This window comes from Notechis scutatus, chromosome 3 (genome assembly GCF_049901735.1).
Source record: "Notechis scutatus isolate UNSWTSFEM ecotype Mainland chromosome 3, rNotScu1.2, whole genome shotgun sequence".
Taxonomy (NCBI): Eukaryota; Metazoa; Chordata; class Lepidosauria; order Squamata; family Elapidae; genus Notechis; species Notechis scutatus.
Genome location: NC_142011.1, coordinates 37,992,385 through 38,015,741, shown reverse-complemented (window position 1 = coordinate 38,015,741; position 23,357 = coordinate 37,992,385). Strand labels below are relative to the sequence as shown.

General features: G+C 34.9%; 1 protein-coding gene and 1 long non-coding RNA gene across 3 annotated transcripts in view; one reads left to right on the top strand and one right to left on the bottom strand.

Moving 5' to 3' along the window:
• Window positions 1-3,776: 3,776 nt before the first annotated feature.
• The window catches only part of NGF (nerve growth factor), a 60,591-nt gene continuing 41,010 nt past the window's right edge, over window positions 3,777-23,357 (bottom strand). Inside the window, exons 1-2 of one of the 2 annotated variants that reach the window (XM_026680872.2) lie at window positions 9,867-9,929; window positions 3,777-4,676 (exon numbers count right to left, since the gene is read on the bottom strand). In XM_026680872.2, the coding sequence (XP_026536657.2) occupies window positions 3,930-4,676; window positions 9,867-9,869 (750 nt within the window). In that variant the 5' untranslated portion in view covers window positions 9,870-9,929 and the 3' untranslated portion in view covers window positions 3,777-3,929. Of the gene's footprint in view, window positions 4,677-9,866; window positions 9,930-23,357 lie in introns of those variants that run through there. The other variant, XM_087959540.1, reaches the window with a different exon arrangement.
• On the top strand, window positions 6,138-15,281 carry LOC148131150 (uncharacterized). Its single transcript, XR_015748490.1, has 2 exons — window positions 6,138-7,055; window positions 7,290-15,281. It is a non-coding gene; the product is annotated as an uncharacterized LOC148131150 (long non-coding RNA).

Sequence of the window (23,357 nt, the reverse complement as noted above, 5' to 3'; positions counted from 1 at the left end):
AGATTCAGTGATCTCCTGCGTGAAGAATTGAAAGTGCACGATGGATCTAAATTAACCACACACACAAAAGATAATACCCAAAGATACTACCTGGAATAAAAATATGGTTGTGTTGCAACTGTGAACTTTTTTAATGAGGAACCATGAGAGAATGCCACGTCCCTCTTCATGGCTTATTCTTGGAGGCATGCTGATACTTGTTTTGCAGCTGTCTTTCGCAGTACTCTTTTCAAATTTGGATACTGTCCTCTTTGTAAAAAAAATAAATACTAGTCTGCATGGACAGATTACCTATCTAATCTGTGCTCTCCAAACAGAAATGAGGTGCCCAATCCAGCCATCTATTGAGCTGCCATGCTATCAGCCCCCACTACCACAAAGATCCTACAGGAAAAGTGCAGTATGGACAACCGTGGGATCTGACAGAGTGAGAGCATAATGTGGACCATAAACACAAAGCTTTTGCTGTGTCTCAGCATAACAGATACAGTGCCCTTTTTTACCTTAATAGGGACACTAAAGTGACAGGTCAAGGTAGTTGTGATAATGATAACTCAAATAAACCGGGGGTCATGGTCCTAGAAGAACAACTTACTTTGGAAGAGAGAAAGTGTGAATCAGGTATTACGCATCAGTTACACAAGAAGATCAAGGTATCCAAAAAGAGAAGCCACCTTCTGGTGGGGGACTCAATTGTAAGGGATATAAATTTAGGAAAGGATACGGAGGTTTTGAAAGAGGTCAGGTGTCTGCCAGATGCTACTGCCAGCTGAGACAAGAGGTGTATTCTTAAGATAGTCAAGAATGCCAGTAAGGTCTGTGATGTTGAGGCTATTATATATCTTGGTAAAAATTAATAAGGATACCAGTGCATGTAAAATAGATGTTTCTGCAGGTAAGATTATCAACCTTGCTGTCAAACAAAACCAAGCATTTAATAGTGAGTGCCATACCATGGGCATCAATCAAACGGGTGGCAAGAAAGTAGGGGCAGGCAGACACAACACAGGTTATGTAAACAGTAAACACAGCATCAGACATAAAGATCTCAAGTGCCTATATACAAATTCAGAAGGTCTGGGGAACAAACAGGGTGAACTTGAACCATGAATACATGAAGGTAGATATGATATAGTTGGAATAACAGAAATTTGATGGGATGAAACCCATGATTGGAACATACTGGTAGAAGGATACAAACTATTCAAAAAACAACAACAACAACAGACCCCATAAAAGAGTAGGTGGAGTTGCACTGTATGTAAAAGACCTCTATATTGCTACAGAAATGCATGAAATGCATATGGGTCAATATAAAAGAAAAAAAGAATGACATGGCCTTACGTGTATATTATAAGCCACCTAATCAAGCAGAAAAAATAGATGTCCTTTTTGCCAACCAACTTACAAACATATGCAGGAAATACACAACAATAGTAATGGGGGACTTCAATTATCCTGATATCAATTGGAAAACTAATTCTGCACCAAGTGAGAAATAAAATAAGTTCCTAACCAACCTAGCTGACAACTTTGTTGTTCAAAAGGTAGAGGATGGAACTAGACTCAGGGGTTCCCAACCTGGGGTGCTCGCACTCCCTGGGGGTGCAAGATGATATTCCAGGGGGTGCGAGAAAAGTCCAGGTAAATAATAGGATATTGGCTATATGTTGGCATTTTTATTCCAGGGGGTGCGAGGTTCGAGTGAAATTTCTTTAGGGGTGTGGGGCAAAAAAAAGGTTGGGAACCACTGAACTAGAGGGACATAATACTGGACTTAATTCTTACAAACCGAGAAGAAGTGATAGAGGGAGTTGAAACTGTAGGAACCTTGCTTGAGAGTGACCATGTCATACTAGAATTCAACATAACACAAACACAAGCAATAGAACATAATGACACCAGAGTCTTGGATTTTAAAACAGCTGATTTTGCTTATGGGTTATATTCCTTTAAAAAAATTACCAAAATCTATTTTAAAAAGTTGTGTAAACAAACTCACTTCCAAGCCCAATATCAGTTAGCCAAAGAAAGTCATTTGCATTTATCAACAGTATTATAAAAAGTGTTTCCCAATGTGTCTCTTTCCAGATGTAGTTGATTTTACTTCCCATCATTTCAACTCAGCAAGTACACAGGTAAGTTTTAGGAGTGTGGCTCAAAGCTCATGATTTAATTGGAGTAACTGCCAGAACCCTGACACACATAATATTATTTGGGAATGATGGCAGTTGAAATGCAACATGTATGGATGGCACAAAGTTTGGAAAGTTTAAACTGTTTTTATATTTAAAAAATGCTTGAAAGTCCATATTTTTAACTCCAATGAATGAACAGCACATTTCGGTGAATCAATTCTAAATACCCGACATGTGCACACCAATTGTGTTTCTTTCTGCATTGAATCTTCCAATTGCTGGTGGCAATCAATGATTTATTCCGGTTCATTCATCCTTGGCAATTCTGGGCAGTAGAGGGAAGGAATATCATTTGAAACATTTTCATCAATAACTTCCATTGATAACTTCCACTGACTTCAAAGGACCAGGATGGTCTTTATTCCTAAAAAATCAACCAAAATGTATTTTTTTTTATTCTATCGGGAGGACTGTTTTCTCAGGAACCTTCTACTATTTATTTTGTGTATATTCAGCTTTGATTAGATGAAAATTCTATCACAAAGGTGACATTTGGGTATAAAATCATCAATGTTTAGACTAATCCATGGAGTTTTGCACTGATCCCAAACCTAATCAAAGGCAGTTGCAACTGAAACTGAAATCTTGCAATTACTTACCATGGAGAAAGTCTGCTAAATAGAACAGAGCATGAATAAATCTGAAGTAAATACATCCTGGATTGCCTTATGAGACAATAATCTCACATATACTTACTTGAGAGCAAATCATATTGAAAATAGTGGAACCTATTTTGAAACAGGAATGTGTGAAATTGGATTTTATATCTTGAGGAAGCAACAGTCAGGACACATTTGTTGTATTGATGTAAATGGGATGGAGTTAGATGTAAATCTAGCTGGGCTCAGGCTGGTTTTAGTTTTGCCAGCAGGTGACTAAAAAGTAGTTGCTTTTAATTACTACTGTTATAAAATAGGAAGCAACATGTTTGCTTAAATGTTTTCTATAAAAGGAATAATAAATTTGTATACAATTTGAACAAAGGCATCAGACTAGAAAGCAGAAACCATGAGGTCAAATTGCATCTTAGCCATGAAAGCCAGATAGGTGACCTTGGCCTACTGACTCTCCCTCAGCCCAATCCACAGGGTTGTTTCTGTGGGGAAAAGATATGTTCAATTTATTCACTGCTTTATACTTATTTGTGAAAATAATACAAATGGAATAAAAATAAAAATAAATTAACAATAAAGAATTAGATGAATAGATATTTATGGGACTGCTCTGAAGACAAGTTTAGCAAGAAGTCGGCTGCAAATCTAATATTTAGAATGTATCAATAGAAGGAGGTCATGTATTTGAAAAAATTGGCAGTTATGAGTCTCCTCAGATGTGTATGTAATATGAACAAATGATTCTGACCTATGAGAGGGAGAATTTTCCTAATGGACTTGTATGTAATGAAGTTTGATCTAGTGCAGAGCAATAGAGCAAGTGCACATTAAATAAAAAGATCAGGTGCAGGACAATGGAAACTGTCATACATTCTTCTCAGAAACTTTTCTGTCAAGCATATTAAAGAAAAGCTACAATATTTTTTAATCAGGAAAAAAATGCCATTAATGCTCACATCATGTATTCAGCTTTCAAAAGGATTTAATAAATTATGATGATTCAGTTATTTCATTGTATAAACTATAAATATATAATAGAGCCCTCATAATTTAAAATAATTTACAGGCTAAGGTAGGGGGTGGGGAGAAAGTGAGTAATGGAGCAATCAATGGTCCATCAGAAGTTGTCAGTTTTTCTAATGATTACGCACACACAGGCAGTGTCAATCCGAATGAAGCGCCAGGATGCCTGATTGCCTTCCATGGTTAATGCCCTGACAAATGTCTGTGTTGTGGTGCAATAAGAATTCCAAAGCCTGGAATCAATGCCCCTGCACTCACTCTGTACTGGATTTGGATTTGGATTTCTGCACTTGGTTTCAAAAAAGTACTGCTTGTAGACCTCATTATTACGATTTATGTCCACCATCACAGTCACCATATTGCCGCGGATGTCCGTTGCTGTGGTTTTGATAACCCAGTCACTGACACTGTCACACACAGAATGTTCCCCTTGGTTATGCACAGGATGATTTTCACGTTTGGCCCGGATATTCCTGTTAAGAGTGTCTTCATTGTCGAGGAATTCCACACTTTGCTCATCTCTTGACAACGGTGGGGGCTGAGTGCTGAACAGAACACGAGACGACTGGAAACGCCTCTTCTGAAAAAGCTTGGGATCCACAATGATGTTTGCTACTGATCCAAGTTCTTGATCCTCTGCCTTCTTAGGAGCAGGATGGCGCTGATCTGTATTTCGAGATGTTTTCAGACCCTCGTGAGTTTGAGCACAGCTGGTGTCAGAAAGGTCAGATGTTGCAGGGGAGCCCAGAGGGACATTATCTTCAGATTTTGGTGCTGCCCATATGCCAATCAGAAATGCAATAATCAGAGTGTAGCACAGCATGGACATTACGCTATGCATCTAGGAGAGATCAAACCAAGAATGTTACTGTGAGCAAAGGCAACATACAAAAACATCCACTCCAAGATGAGTGGAGAGATATTCTAATACAGCAATGCCAGGGAAAATGTACAGCTAAGACATTTCACTGCCTTATGAAAGGCCCAGCCATGTGGATACCAGATGCTGCTTTTTCTTTCCCACTGCAGAAATGGTCATTCAAACAGCAAGCCTGCTTAATAAAGTGGGGGCGTTATACACTGCCAGAGTCACTTTATCAGTGAAATGATGTTAAGGTAAAATGTCAAACTGCTTTATCACATAAGAAAACATTGATATTGCCGTCCCTCATGTTAAGCATACAAGTTCCATGATGCATCACTGCACATTCCCCTCCCACCAGGTATAAAAAGTAAAATTACTCTTGGTTTTGAACCTCTCTCTCATCTTCCCCCTTAGATGATGTACCTAAGAGAGAACACAGACATAATGTACATTTCTACAATAAAAGAATTACTCTGACCCTAAACATTTTTTAAAGTTAATTTTGGCTAGATCCATTGAAGATTATTAACAAATGGGTTGCATATAAACAAACAAATGAAATAATACTAGGGTTGATACCTTATATCAAGCAGTGTTCTGAGTTTATTAATAGAGAGAATCGATACTGACAAGAATCTCTACGGACTAAATTGGAAGTAAAAATGATGCAAAAGGGAAAAGTAGCTCAAATATATTCTATACTTGCATCTAGATTGCCATGAGCCACATGTTCATAAAAAGAAGCAGAAAGGCCAGCACAAAGATATTGCTAAATTACACACAGTTACCTGAATAGACTGTGGAAGAATAATTTCTTCTAAGCTGCACTTACTTCAATTTCTTAAAAGCTTCTCAATACTAAGATGTAAAATGCTACTTTTGCTACTGGAATAAAAGCAATTATGCAAGTCCTGATGTGATATTAGTTATAGAATTGTCAGTTTCCCCAGACAACTATCAGTACAATAAAATATGGGACAAATCCAACACCCAGTTAAATCTTCTTAGATTCATTGACTTTAGGGGGTTTAAGAGCATTTAATCTCGTGTTGGATTGTGGCCATAGTTTAAATTGAGTAAAAGTTCTGAAAACAGATTCTCTTTCTCTTGCACGGAGTAGACAAAAGCGTAAACCTCTTAGGAGAGAATGATTCAGACTTTGTTGTTTATCTTTAGTTCTGCCATCCCTTCTGAAATCCTTCAAGACAAAGGCCCGTCATTATTGATAGGGCTCTCTGACAAACCATAGATCACCTTGTTCCCTGCAGTTATACTTTGCTAAAGACAATAATTTGTGTCAAATTCAAAGTTCTTTTTTGTTAGAATTCCTCAGATAATTCATATTTTGAGGCATACCCGCAGATAATGTATAGTTTTAGTAGTAGATTTAATAGATAATCAATACTCTTAATCTTAGGATACTCATCAAGATTGCTATGGTTGCAGATTCTATACAAAATATTTCCTAAAATCACCAGAAAGGAAAATTCCAAGAGGCTACATAACTAAATTTTGAGACATAATATTTCATCTTGCAAAAATACAGACAGCCAGAAGATGGCAACAGCAGGTTTGAGTTTTATTTTGTAACAGCCATCTAATATTTATTTTGATTTATGCAGCCCGCGTACTGTATCCCTATCCATCCTCATCATTCTGACTGTGTTACAAAAACTGGAGATAGAACTAGATGCTTGTTGTGCCGCAAGAGGAAATTAGTTATAAACCTTTTAAATATGTTACAGCTCAGAGAAGCACCAGAAGCTTTAATTTCTCAGATTCACTAGGAGCGCTGGGGCCATGGCAGCAATTCAGAACATGTCAAGTGAGTTTCTTGATGTCAACAAATATGCTAATGAAAAAAGTTTGTGCAACTAAATTTAAAGACAATATAGGCACACCCTGAAGTGGATCTACATCAGTTTTGTTTACTGTAAGTCATTTGGGATTCATGACTAAAAAGGAAAAATAGATTAAGTATGTCAATAAATGCTATTTGTATTTCTAATAGGGTGGAAGAAGGGGGTGTTATGTTAACAAAGCAACATTTAAAAAAGACCTTTTCAGATTTTAGACTTAAAAATCTTAATCAGAACTTTAGAATTAGATTAGCAAGAAATTTAAAAAGAAATAATTAAAATAATTAAATAATTAAAAGCCAGATGACAATGCAAAATATTGCCATTTACCTTTATATTTTCAAGCAGGGCTAGGTTCTGTAAAATACTTACAATGTACGAGCTTTTAAAAAGATTGGATAATTTGTTCAGAATCTGGAAATACTTTAGATTCTCAGAAAGTAATTTTAGAAATATTCACAAAGTCCATATATATTCAAACAAAAGTGCAAGCTTAGTCAAAGAAGATTTATATAATAGCTGAAACAGTAGTGTTAATATGGAGAAAATAGTGTTGCAGGTGCAAATATCAACTGGTTCAGGAACCATTAAAACAATGATTAGCAAGTTATCTCCACATCTGAGTTGAATCCCCAAGAAAGATCCAAGAACTTTTATTTCAATTAGTCTCTCCCCAATTTCTCCCCACTATTTTTACATAGTATAACCCAAATCAGTTTCAGCATTAAAGAACTAAAGCTATTAAAAATAATTATTAGTTTGGTAGTAATGCATTCGTCCATGCTAAAAATGCAGGGGCACGGATTTAACTCATGGATCAGCCTCTCAAACTCTTAGATTTGCTATCAAATTCTAAAAAACAGTTTTGATTAGAGAAATTTTCACAAAATAAAAACCATAAGAGAAAATAACAAAGAATGGTAAAAAGTGAAAATAAAATATAAAAAGAAAAAAGAAGAAAAGGACAAGAAAGACTATAAAGAAGCAGTTTCCAGATGCATTTTTATTGTGTCCTCTTGTTCTAATTTCCTTCCTTCATCATAATTTTCTTCTTTGCATAAGATATCCTTTCTAATATTAAATCACAAGTTCATTTTTCTCCCTTTTCAACAAAAAGTCGATAAGGGGTTTCCAGTTACTACTCAAGGTGATTATTGATTTTTCTCTAATCAAACAGATTAAATTTGTATTTGCTGCTAATTTTGTCATCTTCACCAACCATTTTTCTGTTAAGACTTGCAGCACTGACCATATGTAAAGATAATATTTATTGGCTGTCCATTAATCCCAGCAAGAAAAGTTAAGGTTTCAATTGAATGTTGTTGTTTTTTAAATCCTTTATATTACTCTATGTATTTCAACCCAAAATTTCTAGGTTTTTGTTTTGTTTTTACAAGTCCAGCAGATAAAATGCTTTCCACATCTCCAACATAAATTTGAAAACTCTTCATACATTCTAGACAAATTTTCTGAATTCTTATACCAATGGTACATTCATTTTATGAAAATTTTCTTTTAGATCATAATATGACTTAATCTAATCACATATTTTCCCACTATTTGATCAGTATATTTTTGTCTAACGTTCTCAGTCCATTTTATTATATACTCTTTCATTTATTCTTCCATTTCAAATTTTAATAAGCATGTACAATTATATGTTCATCATTTGTACACAGTTCAACTTCAAATTTTGTCTCCTGCTGCTCAATTTCAAATGTCCTTAAAATATTTTCTTAACTGTGCATATGAAAACCACTGAAAACTAAATTCCTCTGCAGCCAATTCCTCTTTTGATTTCATTTCATCTTATACTTTCCATGTTCTTGTTCTAACAATTCTTGATAAGCTAATCATTTTTCTTTATGCATTGTTTTTTATCTAAAATCTTCTATTGCTATAATTCATAAATATATATTTGATCACAGGCTAGGTTTATATCTGTTCCATATTTTAAATATGGCACTTCTAATACATGTAATGACTATTGAAGCCAACATTAATCTTAACGTTATTGTACCATAAAAAACTATGAACCTTAGAACATGCTCTTGCATCCAGATTAAGCAGCAGGCTGCAGCTATCAATCAAATTCTTAAACTCATTTAATAATGTACATATCTATATGTTAATCAAATGACTCTTTTGTTCTAATTATAATTAAATAATATAAATGGGGTCTTCAGAATACAAACCTATCAGTATAATTGATATGTTATGATTAAGTATTTTGAGCAGACAAAAAAGACAAAAGACAAAAAAGTTATTTCATATAGATAAATCTAGAGGAAATCACACTGTATTTTAAAAAGAACCATTAGCACTTTGCAACTCAAATGATGTGCTAAGCAAAGATTAAATGCAAACAGATGAAAAACAAAACAAAACTTTCCATATTGCTAAAGGCAATGTGCAAAAAATATAACATTATTTTGCTAGTAGCATAGTCTCAAATAACTGACTGGGATTTCAGGGGAATAACAACACTTCTTAGTCTACAGTATAACTAACGGCTCTACAGTTCCATAACAGTGATTTTTTTTAAAAGAAAAGAATTTGAATTTTTATAGATTCAGAATTCTTCAAATTCTTCAAATTTAACGTGGCTTTATTATTGCTTTTTCAAAAGTTTCACTGAATCTACAGGAGCTTATTTAAAAAAAAACAAAGGAACATGTCAATAATCTATGTTTAAGATTAGTTATAAACCCTAGTAAGCTCCTTTAAAAACATAAAAAATCATATGCATGCTTCCAAACTAAAGGTAGTTAAAGTTAATTAAAAGAGGCAATATTCAGGAAATAATTGTGCCACAAGCAGAAACTATAAAATGTCCACAAAGTGTGCTACTTGAGTCTTATGAAAGTCTTTGGTGGAATCTGCTACATAAAGGAATTAAACATTTTGAAAACACCCAAATAACAAATTTTGTCCCAATTTATTCTCAAAGAATACAAGATGGTGTATGGGACGGAGATAATAATTGAATTTAAGTCATCTGCTGAATCCCATATTAACTGAGAACTTTAGCCAGAATTTTCCTGGTCTCATATCATCACTTTAATCAAGATTCTCCAAAAGTAAGATGTTGGTGTTGGAGACAAGCAAACTTAAAATGCAGCAGTTCTGAAATATATAATCGAACTACACTCTCTACTCTTTCAAGAGAGAAAGTAGTCATATCTGGCTATTTTAAACTTTGTGCTGTTTCTCAGCTATAAGCCCTAGATTATGTCAGGAATTAACAGAATGCCTAGTTTTGGTGAGCAATACAGAAATTTGCCAGATTGCTCAGCTTCCTTCTTACCATTGATCTCAATTGATACCTCTGAAGCAGTTGGGGATATCCTCAGGTTCTCTCTTCAATTCTAAGACTGGAAGGGATGAGGCAAGCCCTTTTTAAGGGGAGGAAAAATAGGTACCTCCTCTGTCAAAAAACTGGGGGAAGGAACAGAGATTTGCCAAGCATGGAGTATCTGTCAGGTGCTGAGAAGTCTTGACCAGCAAAAGGAGAAGTATCAACACATGCTCCTAGAGATGACAATGTTACATTGGTCAGGCTCTACAACCTGTTTTCAAGAAGTAGCCTGCACCATTCCGTTTCACACATATTATAGAATTTAAATAATTTAAAGTTATGAAGTTAAAAATATATCTGAAGGACAAAAAACCACACACACACACACACACACACACACACACACACACACACACCACCCCTACATTTCAAACAAGGAACCAAACATTTGTATTCAATTCAATTGTATAGAATGTGAAGGACGTGGTTTTTTATTTTTTAGTTTTCTTATGTAAGATGTGCACTGAAGGTGTCATTTAATTTCATTGTACAAGGTGCAATGACAATAAAGTAACCTATACTAACTATACATTGAGTACTCATTAATGTCAAAGGTTTTCCTAAAATAAATACAGATTGGATGACTTAGATGTTCTCTTTAGACAAGAATTAAGTAAAAAGACAATAACGTTTAAAGTTATTGTAAATAGAGAGGAAGAGGATCCTTTTTGGCCCCCTCTCTCTTGTGCTTTTTTCTGGTCACTTTGGGAGTCACCTCTATAGTCTATGGCTAACATGGCAATTAACTTTAGGTCTGGGGTTGGCACAATGCATCAAATAGATTCTGAACTCAAGTTCTCTACTTTCTTTTGGGCCCTCTTAATAACAAAGATTACTGCAAATATTTCACAGCAGAAGTGAAGCTTATTAGCTGATGCATTTTTCTATGATCCTTTCTCCTCTTCTAATTCCACTTTTCTAGCTATCCCATGTCTTGTTTTCCATCATTGCTTTTCTTATTTTTCCTTCTCCATCTATTTTCCCATGAGCTTCTTGTGCCTATTTCATCCACTTTTGACTTCTTGAGTCCACTGAATAAGCTCTCCTTATCAATCCTCATAGCTTTTTCAATCCAGCAATAGGGATGCTCTTGCTGAGGTGAAAGCTTCACCTCACAAGCCAGTGTGCAGATGCAATTAGTGGTGTCATTCAGTCTAATACTCTTTTCCATTAGGACAGGACAATAATTTCTAGTGGAGTTCATTCCCTGAGAATCAGATTTCTTTAAAAAGCAGATAGAGCAGAATATTTTTGAATAAAATTGCCAAAGCTGATTAAGACAATGAATCATATTGTGTTTACAGTCTTATTATCTCAAATATGGTCCACTTCATAAATAACTGATATTTATGCATATTGTTTTTCCTTATTTTCCACAGCTTGGAATCCTACACTGGAAATATATGGGTACTCAGGCTCAGGTTATTGATCAGAGAGTTGGCCCGTTATCAAACACTTTATTACAATCAGATATGAAAATGAGATTGATTTCAGTTTATTATGTAGCCAAAAAACTGCCTGCAGTGGGTGCTGTATTGAAGCAACGATGTTGATTTTAACAATACCTCTATTGTTAGTATCAATATTATCTGTGAAATATTATCTTTGAAATAGTTCAAGAATTTAAAACTTTCCAAACAAGAGCTTCCAAAGTTTAAAGGGACACCTTCTGAATGCTCTATTTTAAGGGTCCATATAATGAACATGTAGACATTTTTTTTCCTGAAAATGCAGGCATGCATTTTATGTCCTATTTTAATCACTGGAAAAAAGCCCAACCAGCAGAAAATCAAACTAATTATCTGATCTACTTTCTTGTCTGTAAAGCTTCTGATAACAATATTTATTTTCTTTAGATTTAGGCTCCTAGTAGAAGACTAGTAGGGTTTTATACATTTGAACATTTTTAAACACACAGTTTGAGAACAGATGATGGTTCATACTTTAACACTCCAAAACATCACCAAATCCTCCAAAATGTTTCTAAATCTCTAATTTTCATTCTCTACCTAACATTAGATTCGGAAAATAAAGGCTGCATGTTTTGTTCTTTCTATGGTCTGATCTCTGCATTAACACATTCCATAACTGGGAGGAGGGAGGGAAGCTAAGCCATGATTCCCAAATGTCTTCGTCTGTTCCAGAAGAGTGCATTTATTGAGAACAATCTCCATAACAAAAGATATCTGGTTATTCTGCATGGACCTTTGAAAGGATTCCAACAGTCCTACCAGTTCTATTGAACCCTGTCCAAATGTATATTTTATCATCAGGAATTACAGAGTTGGAAGGGATCCCAAAAGGATTCCTAGCCAATCCCAATCCCTTAACAATATATTTCATTATACTGTAATCTATGTTCTGGAAAACAGCCTTCATTAATCTTTTTTTTGTTCCACAGATATGCCAAAATTCAAGTGTTTTCATCTTCCCACAAAATGCAAAATATACTGGATTACATTTGTGTAGGATATCCTGTAGAGTTGTAATTGCAGGAATGTTCCAATCTCGGATGGCAAACCTCAGATAAAGAATGTTTCCAAGCAAATACAACTCAGGCAATCAAAGTCACTAATCTAAAGGAGGATTAGAGAAAGGAAGTAAACATATGTTAGACTTTAACTAGAGATAATTAATTGTGTTAATTACTATGCTAAACAGTAACAAAAGTTAAGCAGTAACCAAAGTTAACCAATGATGGAGGATAATTAAAAATGTGTATAAATGCAAGGCTAGACTCCAATAAAGATCATCATGGTTCAGTTGTTCATGATCAAACAACTCGACTGCCTCGTCATTACAACAATATCCTATTAAAACAACATTTTTGCCACAAAATCTACCACTTTAAGCATTGTTAAACACAAAGCTACTAGCATCGGCTCATGCCAAAAGTAATTGAATAGGACTTCCAATGACTGCCATCCTAACAAAACACAAGTTTCTATTTCAACCCACAGTTTGTTTTAACAAGAAAAAAATTCCCAATTCAGCAGTAACTTTAATATTCTTTTTTTATATATTTTCCAGATACTGTAACAATGATAAGTCCAATAAATGAAGCTTTATCAAGCACATGAAGTTAATGACAATATCTGTCAGTATTTTAGTATTTTTTATTATCTATCCAGTCTGCGAGGATTAACATTTTACCGAATGCCAAAATGAAAACTTTATTTGCAAGTTGTCAATCCAGATCTACATTCTTTTTGCTTTTCCTATTTGAACAGTATGAGACCTATCCATTTAAATCATTTTTAATAGTAAGCAGCCAAATTTATGGGCTTTTTCATGTAGGATACCATTGATGCCCAAACTATGCCATTTTTCATTGGAATGAGGGAGGGGAAGAGCACTCAAGAACAATACAATTCTGTTGTTCTATTCAAGAACAATACAATTAAAAATAAAACTCACATTATAACCTATGACCAATGATTATTGCACTACACAAACACCTAATGCAAATATCCAAGCCAATATTAACATTTAACCCTTCTAATATTAATATGAACATTTTAGAAACTTTAAATATAACTTATAATAGTATACATTATAAACATGACAATAGAATGCCAATTCCCATTACTGGGAAATGTAGATTTTTTTTTTTTATCATGGTGGGACCCAGATGAAGTGACTGATAAGGCTTATTATTATGTTTATCATTATTGGTGATCTGATTAAAACATCTTTTCACATATTCCAAGCAGTCTACCAGCTTTCTAGAACTTTGACTGGATACATATCAAGATTTGAAATCTTCAAAATATTCTGCAAACTTATGCAATTTTTACTGAAAAACTACTTAACAGTAGCCAGTCAAATGCTAACGTTACAAGTCAAATACTATTAACTTCTACAAAACATTAGCAGAATTACATGTCAGTCAGACGTTCCATCTGATGCCTTGCAGTGGTTGTATCTATTTAAAACAACTGTTTACCCTAAAAAAATCTATGACACTTAAAAATGTTCCTTTATGAATTAAAACTGAGTAACTCATATTCTTGATCTTTGCAAATGAATTCCTAGGAAATTTGAGAAGGTTTTGATGCAAAGCAGATAATCTAAAATGAACAATTTATAGCTCTGAAATGCAAAAATTTTGCCTTGGTGAAATCCCTCCTGCAGCTCTAATCCAAAAATTAAAGGTAAATCATCAATATAAATTTATTACAAAGGAATTGCTTCATATAATTACCTATATAGTGTTACCTTTGATGTTGAAAACTAAGTAGATAAAAAAAATTGAAGAACCAAGTTTGCAAAGGCTGTTTGAGTTTTCCATATATATTTCAGTGGCTGCCACAAAGAGGAGGGGGTCAACTTATTTTCCAAAGCACCAGAGGGAAGGACAAGAAACAATGAATGGAAACTAATCAAGGCGAGAAGCAACCTGGAATTAAGGAGAAACTTCCTAACAATGAGGACAATTAACCAGTGGAACAGCTTGCCTTCAGAAGTTGTGGGTTCTTCATCACTGGAGGTTTTTAAGAAGAGACTGGAGAATCACTTGTCTGAAATAATATCGGGACTCTTGCTTGAGCAGGGAATTGGGCTATTCTGATTGGTTTATCATATAGTGATGTTGTTGGATCAGAGGTGGTATTCAGCAGGTTCTGACCAATTCTGGAGAACTGGTAGTGGAAATTTTGAGTAGTTCAGAGAACCGGCAAATACCACCTCTGACAGGAGATTTTAGAGTATCCTTCCCCTGACACGCCCACCAAGCCACGCCCACAGAACCGGTAGTAAAAATATTTGAATCCCATCACTGTGTTGGATGATATATTTAAAGTCTGCTTTGATTTTCTGAAATAGTTGTTCATATTGCTAACATGAACGTAACCAAAGATTTGCTCACGTCAAATCTATATCCCCATTCCTTTTTGTGCTTTTCAGAATAAATTTATTTTTAAATAGGCATAATTATTAAAGAAAGAGCCTGCCCTTTATTACACATAATACAAAGGTTGTATTTTCAGCATAACTATTTCAAAAAGGACTTCCTATCTACTTCATTCAATAGATTTATAGTTTTTGAATCTGTTTTCTTGTAGTTACCGTTTATTGTAGCTTATTCCTAAGTTATTCAATTGAGATGTGTTGTAGTATAACTGATTTTTCCCCAAAAGTTAAAGAGTAGGATGTTGCAGGAAGTTGGTTTATGAAATTATTTAAGATTGGAATATATAGTATCCTGGTACAGTATTGTTGGTTTTATTTTTTTATTTTTTTTGGTAAAAGCTGTCTTGAGCCTGAGACATTTTATTCGCAGGCAATCATGCCTTTCACGATTCCATGAACAGAAGATGAGCACTGATGGTCTGATGTAAAGGGAAGTAAACAGTATCCTTAACTTTTCCATATCTCATTTTTGTCCTTCCCCAGGCCTCTGTCAACTGTGACTACTGCTTGATTCCATCCAATATTAAGATCAACTTGACTTGAACTCTGAAGAGGCTATATATAATTACTGTAATTACATAAAATATACTCTTGATGCAATATACCATAACTATCTATGCTGTATTTAAACAATAGGGAACTAGAATGCTTTTGATATCTGGCAAAATGTCAATGATGGGGATGGCTACAATAAAGGCTGGGCTATCTAAGAGTGGTTTTAGATAATCAAGAGTTTCACTAACTCAGTAGCAAAGGTCAGCAGGAGAGATGAAAACCTCCTATCCCAAATTTGCTTGATACACATATAAGTTACCTTAGAAAGCCTCACAATCTTCTAAGGTTTCATTTTTCTGGTTCCATTTGACCATGGTATCTTGAACAAAGAACAACTCTCTAGCCAGGGAACTGGCTTGAGTTAACAAGAGCCCCATAGATCCCATCTACCCTAAGAGATGTGGTTTATTTGAGTAAAAGAATCCTTAAGAGAAAGTGCTGGTTTCTCCCCCCCACCCCCACACCTATAGAATAAAGGAAACCAAACACTCTCTCCCTCACCACTAACCCCATGCAATTTAGACATTTAAGACTAAAAAAACATGAATTCAAACAATTCCATGCAGAAATTGGATTTCCCTCCCACACATACAGCAATGATCTTCTTTCAGTTAAATAGCCAATGCCCAGTACTTAGTCATTAACTTTAAGGAAGAAAAACATTTCTTAATTTCTTAATAAATAAACCTCTAGAATAACCAGATGAAACAGAGTTCCAGTGAATTAAAAATAGTTCAGGTGGAATTCTGGCTTTAATTTCATGTTATGACATTCTGGATTCTATGGCATTCTATCAATCTCTAAGAATCAGTAATTGGATACTCGTGATATCTCATTTTACAATCCAGATTTGGTTTATAGTTTTGAGAATTCACTATTACTGTGGAAAGCCTATAATTTGTAATAGAGCTGTGCAAACACATCCCTTTGAAATTATCCATTCTCTTTCTGGGTACAGAAACTGAGGAATCCTTTCACAGAATTTCTTCAATTAAAGAAGAAAATTCTCACCAATCTTCCAAATATGTGGATCACCGTATTAGTAAGATATTTTGGTTTCTAAAGGAGCCCTATAACAAAGTTTTGGCAATTTAGTCACCATTTTGTATCCTCCGCAATTTTTAAAGTTTGTTTGGTTGATACCGTGAGAGGATATGGCAACTTTTAATGAAGAATGGAGATGAATATATTCAGATAGGGCTGCTTTCTTTGGTGGACTGGGTGGGCAAAATGTAAGAAAAAAATAATCTGGGAAATTTTCTCAGAAAAAAACTCCTTTGAAAAATAAAGCGTCACTATTTTTACTCAAAAGCAGTTTGAAGATAATCTGCTACTATTTCTGCCAGCTTCAAAATACTGAGACCAAGAATCAAGGATTTCACATAATCACTGTCTTTCTCCAAGTTTCCAAGAAGTCTTGGATCACATCATGTAATGTATTGTGAATTTTTTTCCCTTTGCTGAGCCAGGGTGGGCATGGCCTGCGTGTGACACATCAGGTCTGTGGGCCGCCAGTTTGACACCTCGAGCAAAAACTGTTATGGTCAGGAGCTGGGAGGTGAGGTGAAGAAAGAGATATGCAAATGGATAAACAGATTACCCACAAACTCCACAGAGTAACAACATTTTCAAACGGGATAGTTTTAGATACACCACAACTGAGCTTTAAATATACCACAACTGAACCCAGGCAGCTTTTGAAAACATCTGGCAATGGGAAATTGCAAAGCTTGAGAGTAGTATTGAGCTCTCATTAAGACAGCCCTTTGGCTCAGCCCCAAATCCTGTTACTTCAGTATTGCTGCAGAAAAAGCTATTTCAATTATGGATTAATTACAAAGCAAGACTTCTTGATAGTTAAATATAATCACATAGACAGAAATATACCATTTTTAGTTATCATTTTGAATGTGATATATTTCCTTCTAAGCTTCTTTCAGCTATCTGATAGCAGACTAATGGATTCACAGGTGCTAATTCCTAATTCACCATTACAGATTATCACAGATTTTTTCCCCTATACAATTGTGTGAGATTGAAGATATTACAGTGTGAAAAACATTAGTTGAGTGTACAACCGGATGTACATTTAAATGGGTGCAGATTATGCATACATGCTCATTATTCAGCTTCCTCATTGGCTAGAATCACCAGGTGACCACAGTATTTTTAAAAATGGTACCCAAATAGTACAAGAAGAAACAGTGAAAAACATTGGTAATGTTTTGAGGTTGCTTTTAAAAATGCTCAGTTTTTAAAATGCTCTAGTGCAGAACTGTCAAACTCGTGGGGTGTGGGTCGGATGTGTCATGCACTGGCCACACCCATGCCCAGTTAACAAAGGGAAAAAGGCATGATACATCACATGACAATGCCATGATGACGCAAGTTTGACATCCCTGCTCTAGCATAATGTAATTCTAATGGATTTTTTTCTTTGTTTCTAGCTAGGAAATGTTTAACTCGCCCATATAAATACAACCTGTTTCAAATATATTTTTGATAGTTGGTTATGTGCTATGTGTATTGAAAAAGTGCTAAATCTTAGGCAAACATGAGGTCTAAAATATTTCTACTGGTCCTCTATAAAGGAAAAATATACTGTATTAGTTGGTTGTAATTTTCACTTTGTTTCATTGTAATTGGCCTACATTTTTCTTGTGGTATAATACTATAGACTCTTTTTCAAGTTCTTATTCTCCTTGTTCTCCTGCTTTGTAAAGTAGGTGTGTTCATTGGTTTGTCATGGCTCCTAATACAAACATAAAGAATAGGCACAATACATTTAAAACTTAATTGTGTGCAGTGGGTAATTAAAGGCATATTGTTGGACTGTATGCTTTTCAAACAGAAGTTTTACATAAGAACCCTCATGAAACTTTTGATCTATTGAAGACATCATCCATAATAGGACTAGTGCAGTGTTGGCGAACCTTTTCGGCACTGAGTGCCAAAACAGGAGTGGGCATGCGTGTGGGGGAACATCGGAAACTGAAAGAGCAGCTCCCCAGTGCGCACGCACAGGAGCACCAGAAACTGGAAGAACAGCATAATGCATGCCAGGAAACTACTCTTCCAATTTCCGGCTCTCCTGTGCACACAAAGAAAAGCTGGCTGGCGTGCATGTGTGCGCCAGAACCCAGAAGAGCAACGGGCGATGGCTGGTGTGCCCAGAGAGATGGCTCTGCATGCCACTTCTGGCACATGTGCCATAGGTTTTCTATCACGGAACTAGTGGCATCAATTGGAATCTGGTAAGTTTTTATTGGAAACAAACAAAAAAGCAGATTGTAAGAGCATCAATACTTTTTTAAATATTGTCAATTCTCTCTTACTTCTGTTTAACAATCATAAGAATGAATAAGCTTTTGGGAGTCAGAGCCTGCAAATTTATCATTTTGGATTAAAATTGTTTGGAGTGCAGAAAGGATGTAAGGGACCACATGGATGCATCAAGCTTCTTGATTTCATACCAGGTGCAGCAATACTTATTGGCATTTCATTTAGTCAATCTTGCATTCAACAACTTCATTACATCATAAGCTTTACCAGAAAAGAAGGACTAGGGGAGACATGATAGCAGTGTTACAATATCTCAGTGGCTACCACAAAGAAGACGGAGTCAAGCTATTCTCCAAAGCTCCTGATCTATAATTCTATGATTCTTTGGTAGGGCAGGACAAGAAGTAATGGGTGGAAACTAATCAAGGAAAGAAGCAACTTAGAACTAAGGAGAAATTTCCTGACAGTTAGAACAATTAATCACTGGAACAACTTGCTTCTAGAAGTTGCGAGTGCTCCAACACTGGAAGTTTTTAAAAAGATGATAGATAACCATTTGTCTGAAGTGGTGTAGAGTTTCCTGCCTAGGCAGGAGGTTGGACTAGAAGACCTCCAAGGTCCCTTCCAACTCTGTTATTCTATTCTATTCTATTCTATTCTATTCTATTCTATTCTATTCTATTCTATTCTATTCTATTCTATTCTATTCTATCATACAGCTAGATAAATATTTACTGAAAGGGTTAAGCTTACAACAAGAGAATTCCAGTAAATATTTTCAAACAAGCAGCCTATTTATAGACAATATATAATTGCCAAACTTCATTTGTCCATTTTACTCATGTTCTTACGCTGTTTTTTACCTCACCAGCTTTAGCCTTACCTAACCTTGCAAAATCAGTCAAAATAGTTTGGCTGAATTTCAGTTGTGCAATTTGGAACCCTCTTGTGGTTATATAATGGGGGCTGGGAAGATCATTCATATTCTTTATATTCATAATTCTTTTCCATGGGCATCTTTCATTCTCTCAGCTTACATGTGAGGTGATACTAAAGAAAAAAAATAAAATAAAGGGAAGGAAGATTGCATATTTTCTTAAATTCATCACATGTTCCATTCCACTGAACTCAACAACTCTTTGCCATTCCAAAAGGCACATTTTGTTTGCTCTTATTTGCATACTAAGTCTTTATGATTAGTAATTTGGCTCTTATGCAACTTTATAGGTCTCTGTTTATTAAATTCAGAACATATTTGTCTTCATGGATCATTGAGGTTCAAAGAACAGAAAGTGTAATAGTTGAGACAGAACAGAACAAATCCTACTTCAAATTACATTTCTTCCGTGGAATTATCAAACTACTTCCAAGGTAATGAATCTTGTCACAATCCTGTCTCATATGAAAATTTTAAATCATCAAAGAAAATAAAACATGCAAACATTTAAGATAATTTAATTTTTCTAAATCCACAAAATGTGGATTTTGATATCATGAAATGGTTAGTAACTAGCCAATACTGACTGATCAGGAAAAAGTAAGTATGCCAGACCTGATTTGTCCTTAATGGAAGAATGCCAAGAAATTCCAGGACTGTTGGGTATATATAATATATGTGCATGGTATATACTTTGAATTAGAAAGTTAAAAATATGTCAGAAAATGGCTATGGAAAACCACTTGGTTTTTAAAAATTATTGTTATTGTTTTGCCATGAACATTATGTAGATATATCTACGAAGCCATTAGGAATTAAATTTGACATAGAGGAGACATTGAATGCATTTCCTATATGTAAATTGAACATACTCTGAACTCTACAATTAATGCTATCTTCAGCTAATGTTTGGACAAAAAAAGTCTTACTAGATTAAATAGATTCCAGATATTTTATTCTGAACTGCAGCGAACAACACAATAACAAGTCCATAGATAATGTTTATTTAACAAACTGGGCTATTAAAGCATCTTCTCACAATTCTCTTGGATGAGTGTTGACAAAAAACTGATTATTTGCTTTTGATGAAAGAACCAAGACTAACATTATTAGTAATGCATTTTTTAAAAGATTAATAATAACTTTGTTAAGTATGCTGATCAAGGATGCTAACATACAGATGTTTACCCAGCTGTATTTCTTTTATATCTCTCTGAAGCTAATAACAGATATATGCTACTATCTCAGAGCAATGATTTGACTGGTAGAATTCTTTATCTATTGGTGATGTATTCTTCAAAAAGCAGATACTGAACTACAGTTGTCCACTAGAGCCAAATTATACCTTTGTCCCTTAAAACTAAAGCAGGAGGTCAAGAAAGAAGTGGAGATCAGTATAGAAAAAAAGTGATCATAGTCCTAATAATCCATAGTCCTTATTCTAAAGTACTATTTCACATTGGAAGGAAGATAAAATGTTAAGTTCAAACTAAGTAGCAATAAAGTGTAACATTGGCTGTTTTTGAAAAAAAGTTTTAAAAAATGCTTGGGTGATAGATTACTGGGGAAATCCCAACAATGTAAGCTTTACTGGGAACCTAATAACACCCCAGGATGACATTTTTATAATGCTAAATTTTGAGTGTTCATTTATGCGATTATTTTATAAAATTAATTTTGGTCACCTTTCATATTTACAGCATGAGTGTACTTTTTGAATGCACAACAGCTCTCTGCAGTTTAATATTCTTCCCATTGCAAGACTAGAAAGTCCACTATTTTCAACCATTAGAGCTATTCAACATGCCAACCTATTCTCTCTCTATGATTTGTACTACCCTTTCAGGATGTATGCTGGACAGAATATTTTTTTATTCTTCCATCCTAAATGTTGCCTTACTAAATTAGAAGCAAATGATAAGCAATCTTCTTATCTACATAGTTTTAAATTTTATTTTATATTCAATTAGAAATAATTTAAGAGTAATATTGCACATCAATGGGAATAAATCAGTCTGTGAATTAGCCTTAGGTGAAATTGTCATGGGCCAGAAACTGACGCCATCTGCTTATCTGTTCCTTGTAATCTTTGATGGCAAATTTAGTCAATATGACTAATCAAAGCACTGTCTTCATTGTAACAACCTACATTTCTCTGAATTATTTCAACACATTTCCATTGTGACTAGTTACATATCCATGTGAGATTATAGCAATAGCAATAGGTTACATAGAGTGATTTAGAGCCCTCTCTAAGTGGTTTACAACATTCTAACCACTGTACCATGGCGGCTCTTATTAAGATACTTACAATAATCTGTGATCATTTGTCTGAGATCATAAGAAAATGCAAACAAGTAGCAAAAAGGAAAACAGCAGCCTGAAAAACAGTAAAATAAATGTGCTTGAGAAATAAATGTGTTTGGGTAGCTGTAATCGCTGTTTTTGTCAGAGGACATTTTGATTCTTACATTGTCATAAATGTTTTACATGCATTCTGACAAATCAAAATGAATATGTGGTCCTCAAATCTAAGCACATTGCCTCAGAATTAAGTTACAGAAGTAAAAACATCATGATAACATAGAACAGACAATTTTACCTCTTTTTCCTTTTAAAAAGCACTGCATATATTATGTTTTAATTTCTTCCTTATCTCTCCTTTTCAGTGAGATAATTTGGTTGCCTTCCTAGGTTAACATTTTTTCATACAATAATTAAAATATCATATTTCACAGGGGGTGGTTGTGGAGAGGGGTTGTTTTTGGTGTATAGTTTTGCAGCTCAACCATGGTTGTACCCAGATATACACATATAATCAGACATCCTGCTCATTTATCTGCCTGAGACTTCTAAAAATTACTGTTTCTACATTGGAATAGTTTTATAAGATAGAACTACAAGAGCAAAGGCAGATGCATTTTGTATTTCATAGGAAGCTAGGTGTGGATAATTGAGATATGAAATTATTTGTTTATTCAATTTTAGCACACAGGCCAATCTAGAGTAACTATAGAGTATGGCATTATTGGAAGATAGTATAAACTATTTCTGAAAAATCAGATTAAAATTTATAATGCAAACATTGATAGGATTTTGGTGGCATTGGGAGGCAGGTTTGTCTGGGGAGATAAAAGAACAGCAAAGGGAAACACCCTTGAAGAGACTATTACAACACTGGATGTTATCTCAAAAGGTGAGCAAAACATTGAATCTGATGATCTCTCCCATGAGAATTTGCAAAGCAGAAGTAAACACATGTTTCTATTTCAGTTCCTATTAATAATGCCTTTCAACTTGATAAACTGACATGGATTCATTTACAAATTAATTTATGACAAAAAGTTGAACATGTAAATAATATCCACATAAATAAATTGAAAAATTCTATACATTTTTAAATACCAACAAGAGTTGGTGTCAGCTTCCAGCTGGGCGCTGCGTTGATGCGGAGCTGCGGAGCGGATCGCCGCTCTGAAAGGCTCCGATTTTCACTGTTTGGTGGCTTCCAGGAGCGTGTTAGACCTCGGAGGGTAGACAGACGAAAGGGGAAGACCTGGAGATCTCGGGGAGGTGCCGCAATCCTGGAGATTACAAGAGAATCCCCTGAAAACCAGCAGCAGAAGAGGGAGATCGTAAAGATCGGAACCATAGACATGGCAGCCCAGCAGCTTAAAGAAGAAGGAAGGAAGCAAAGAGTGGAAAACAGCAAATTGAGTAGTGGAAAGGTGAACTTAAAGAAGATTTCCAGAATA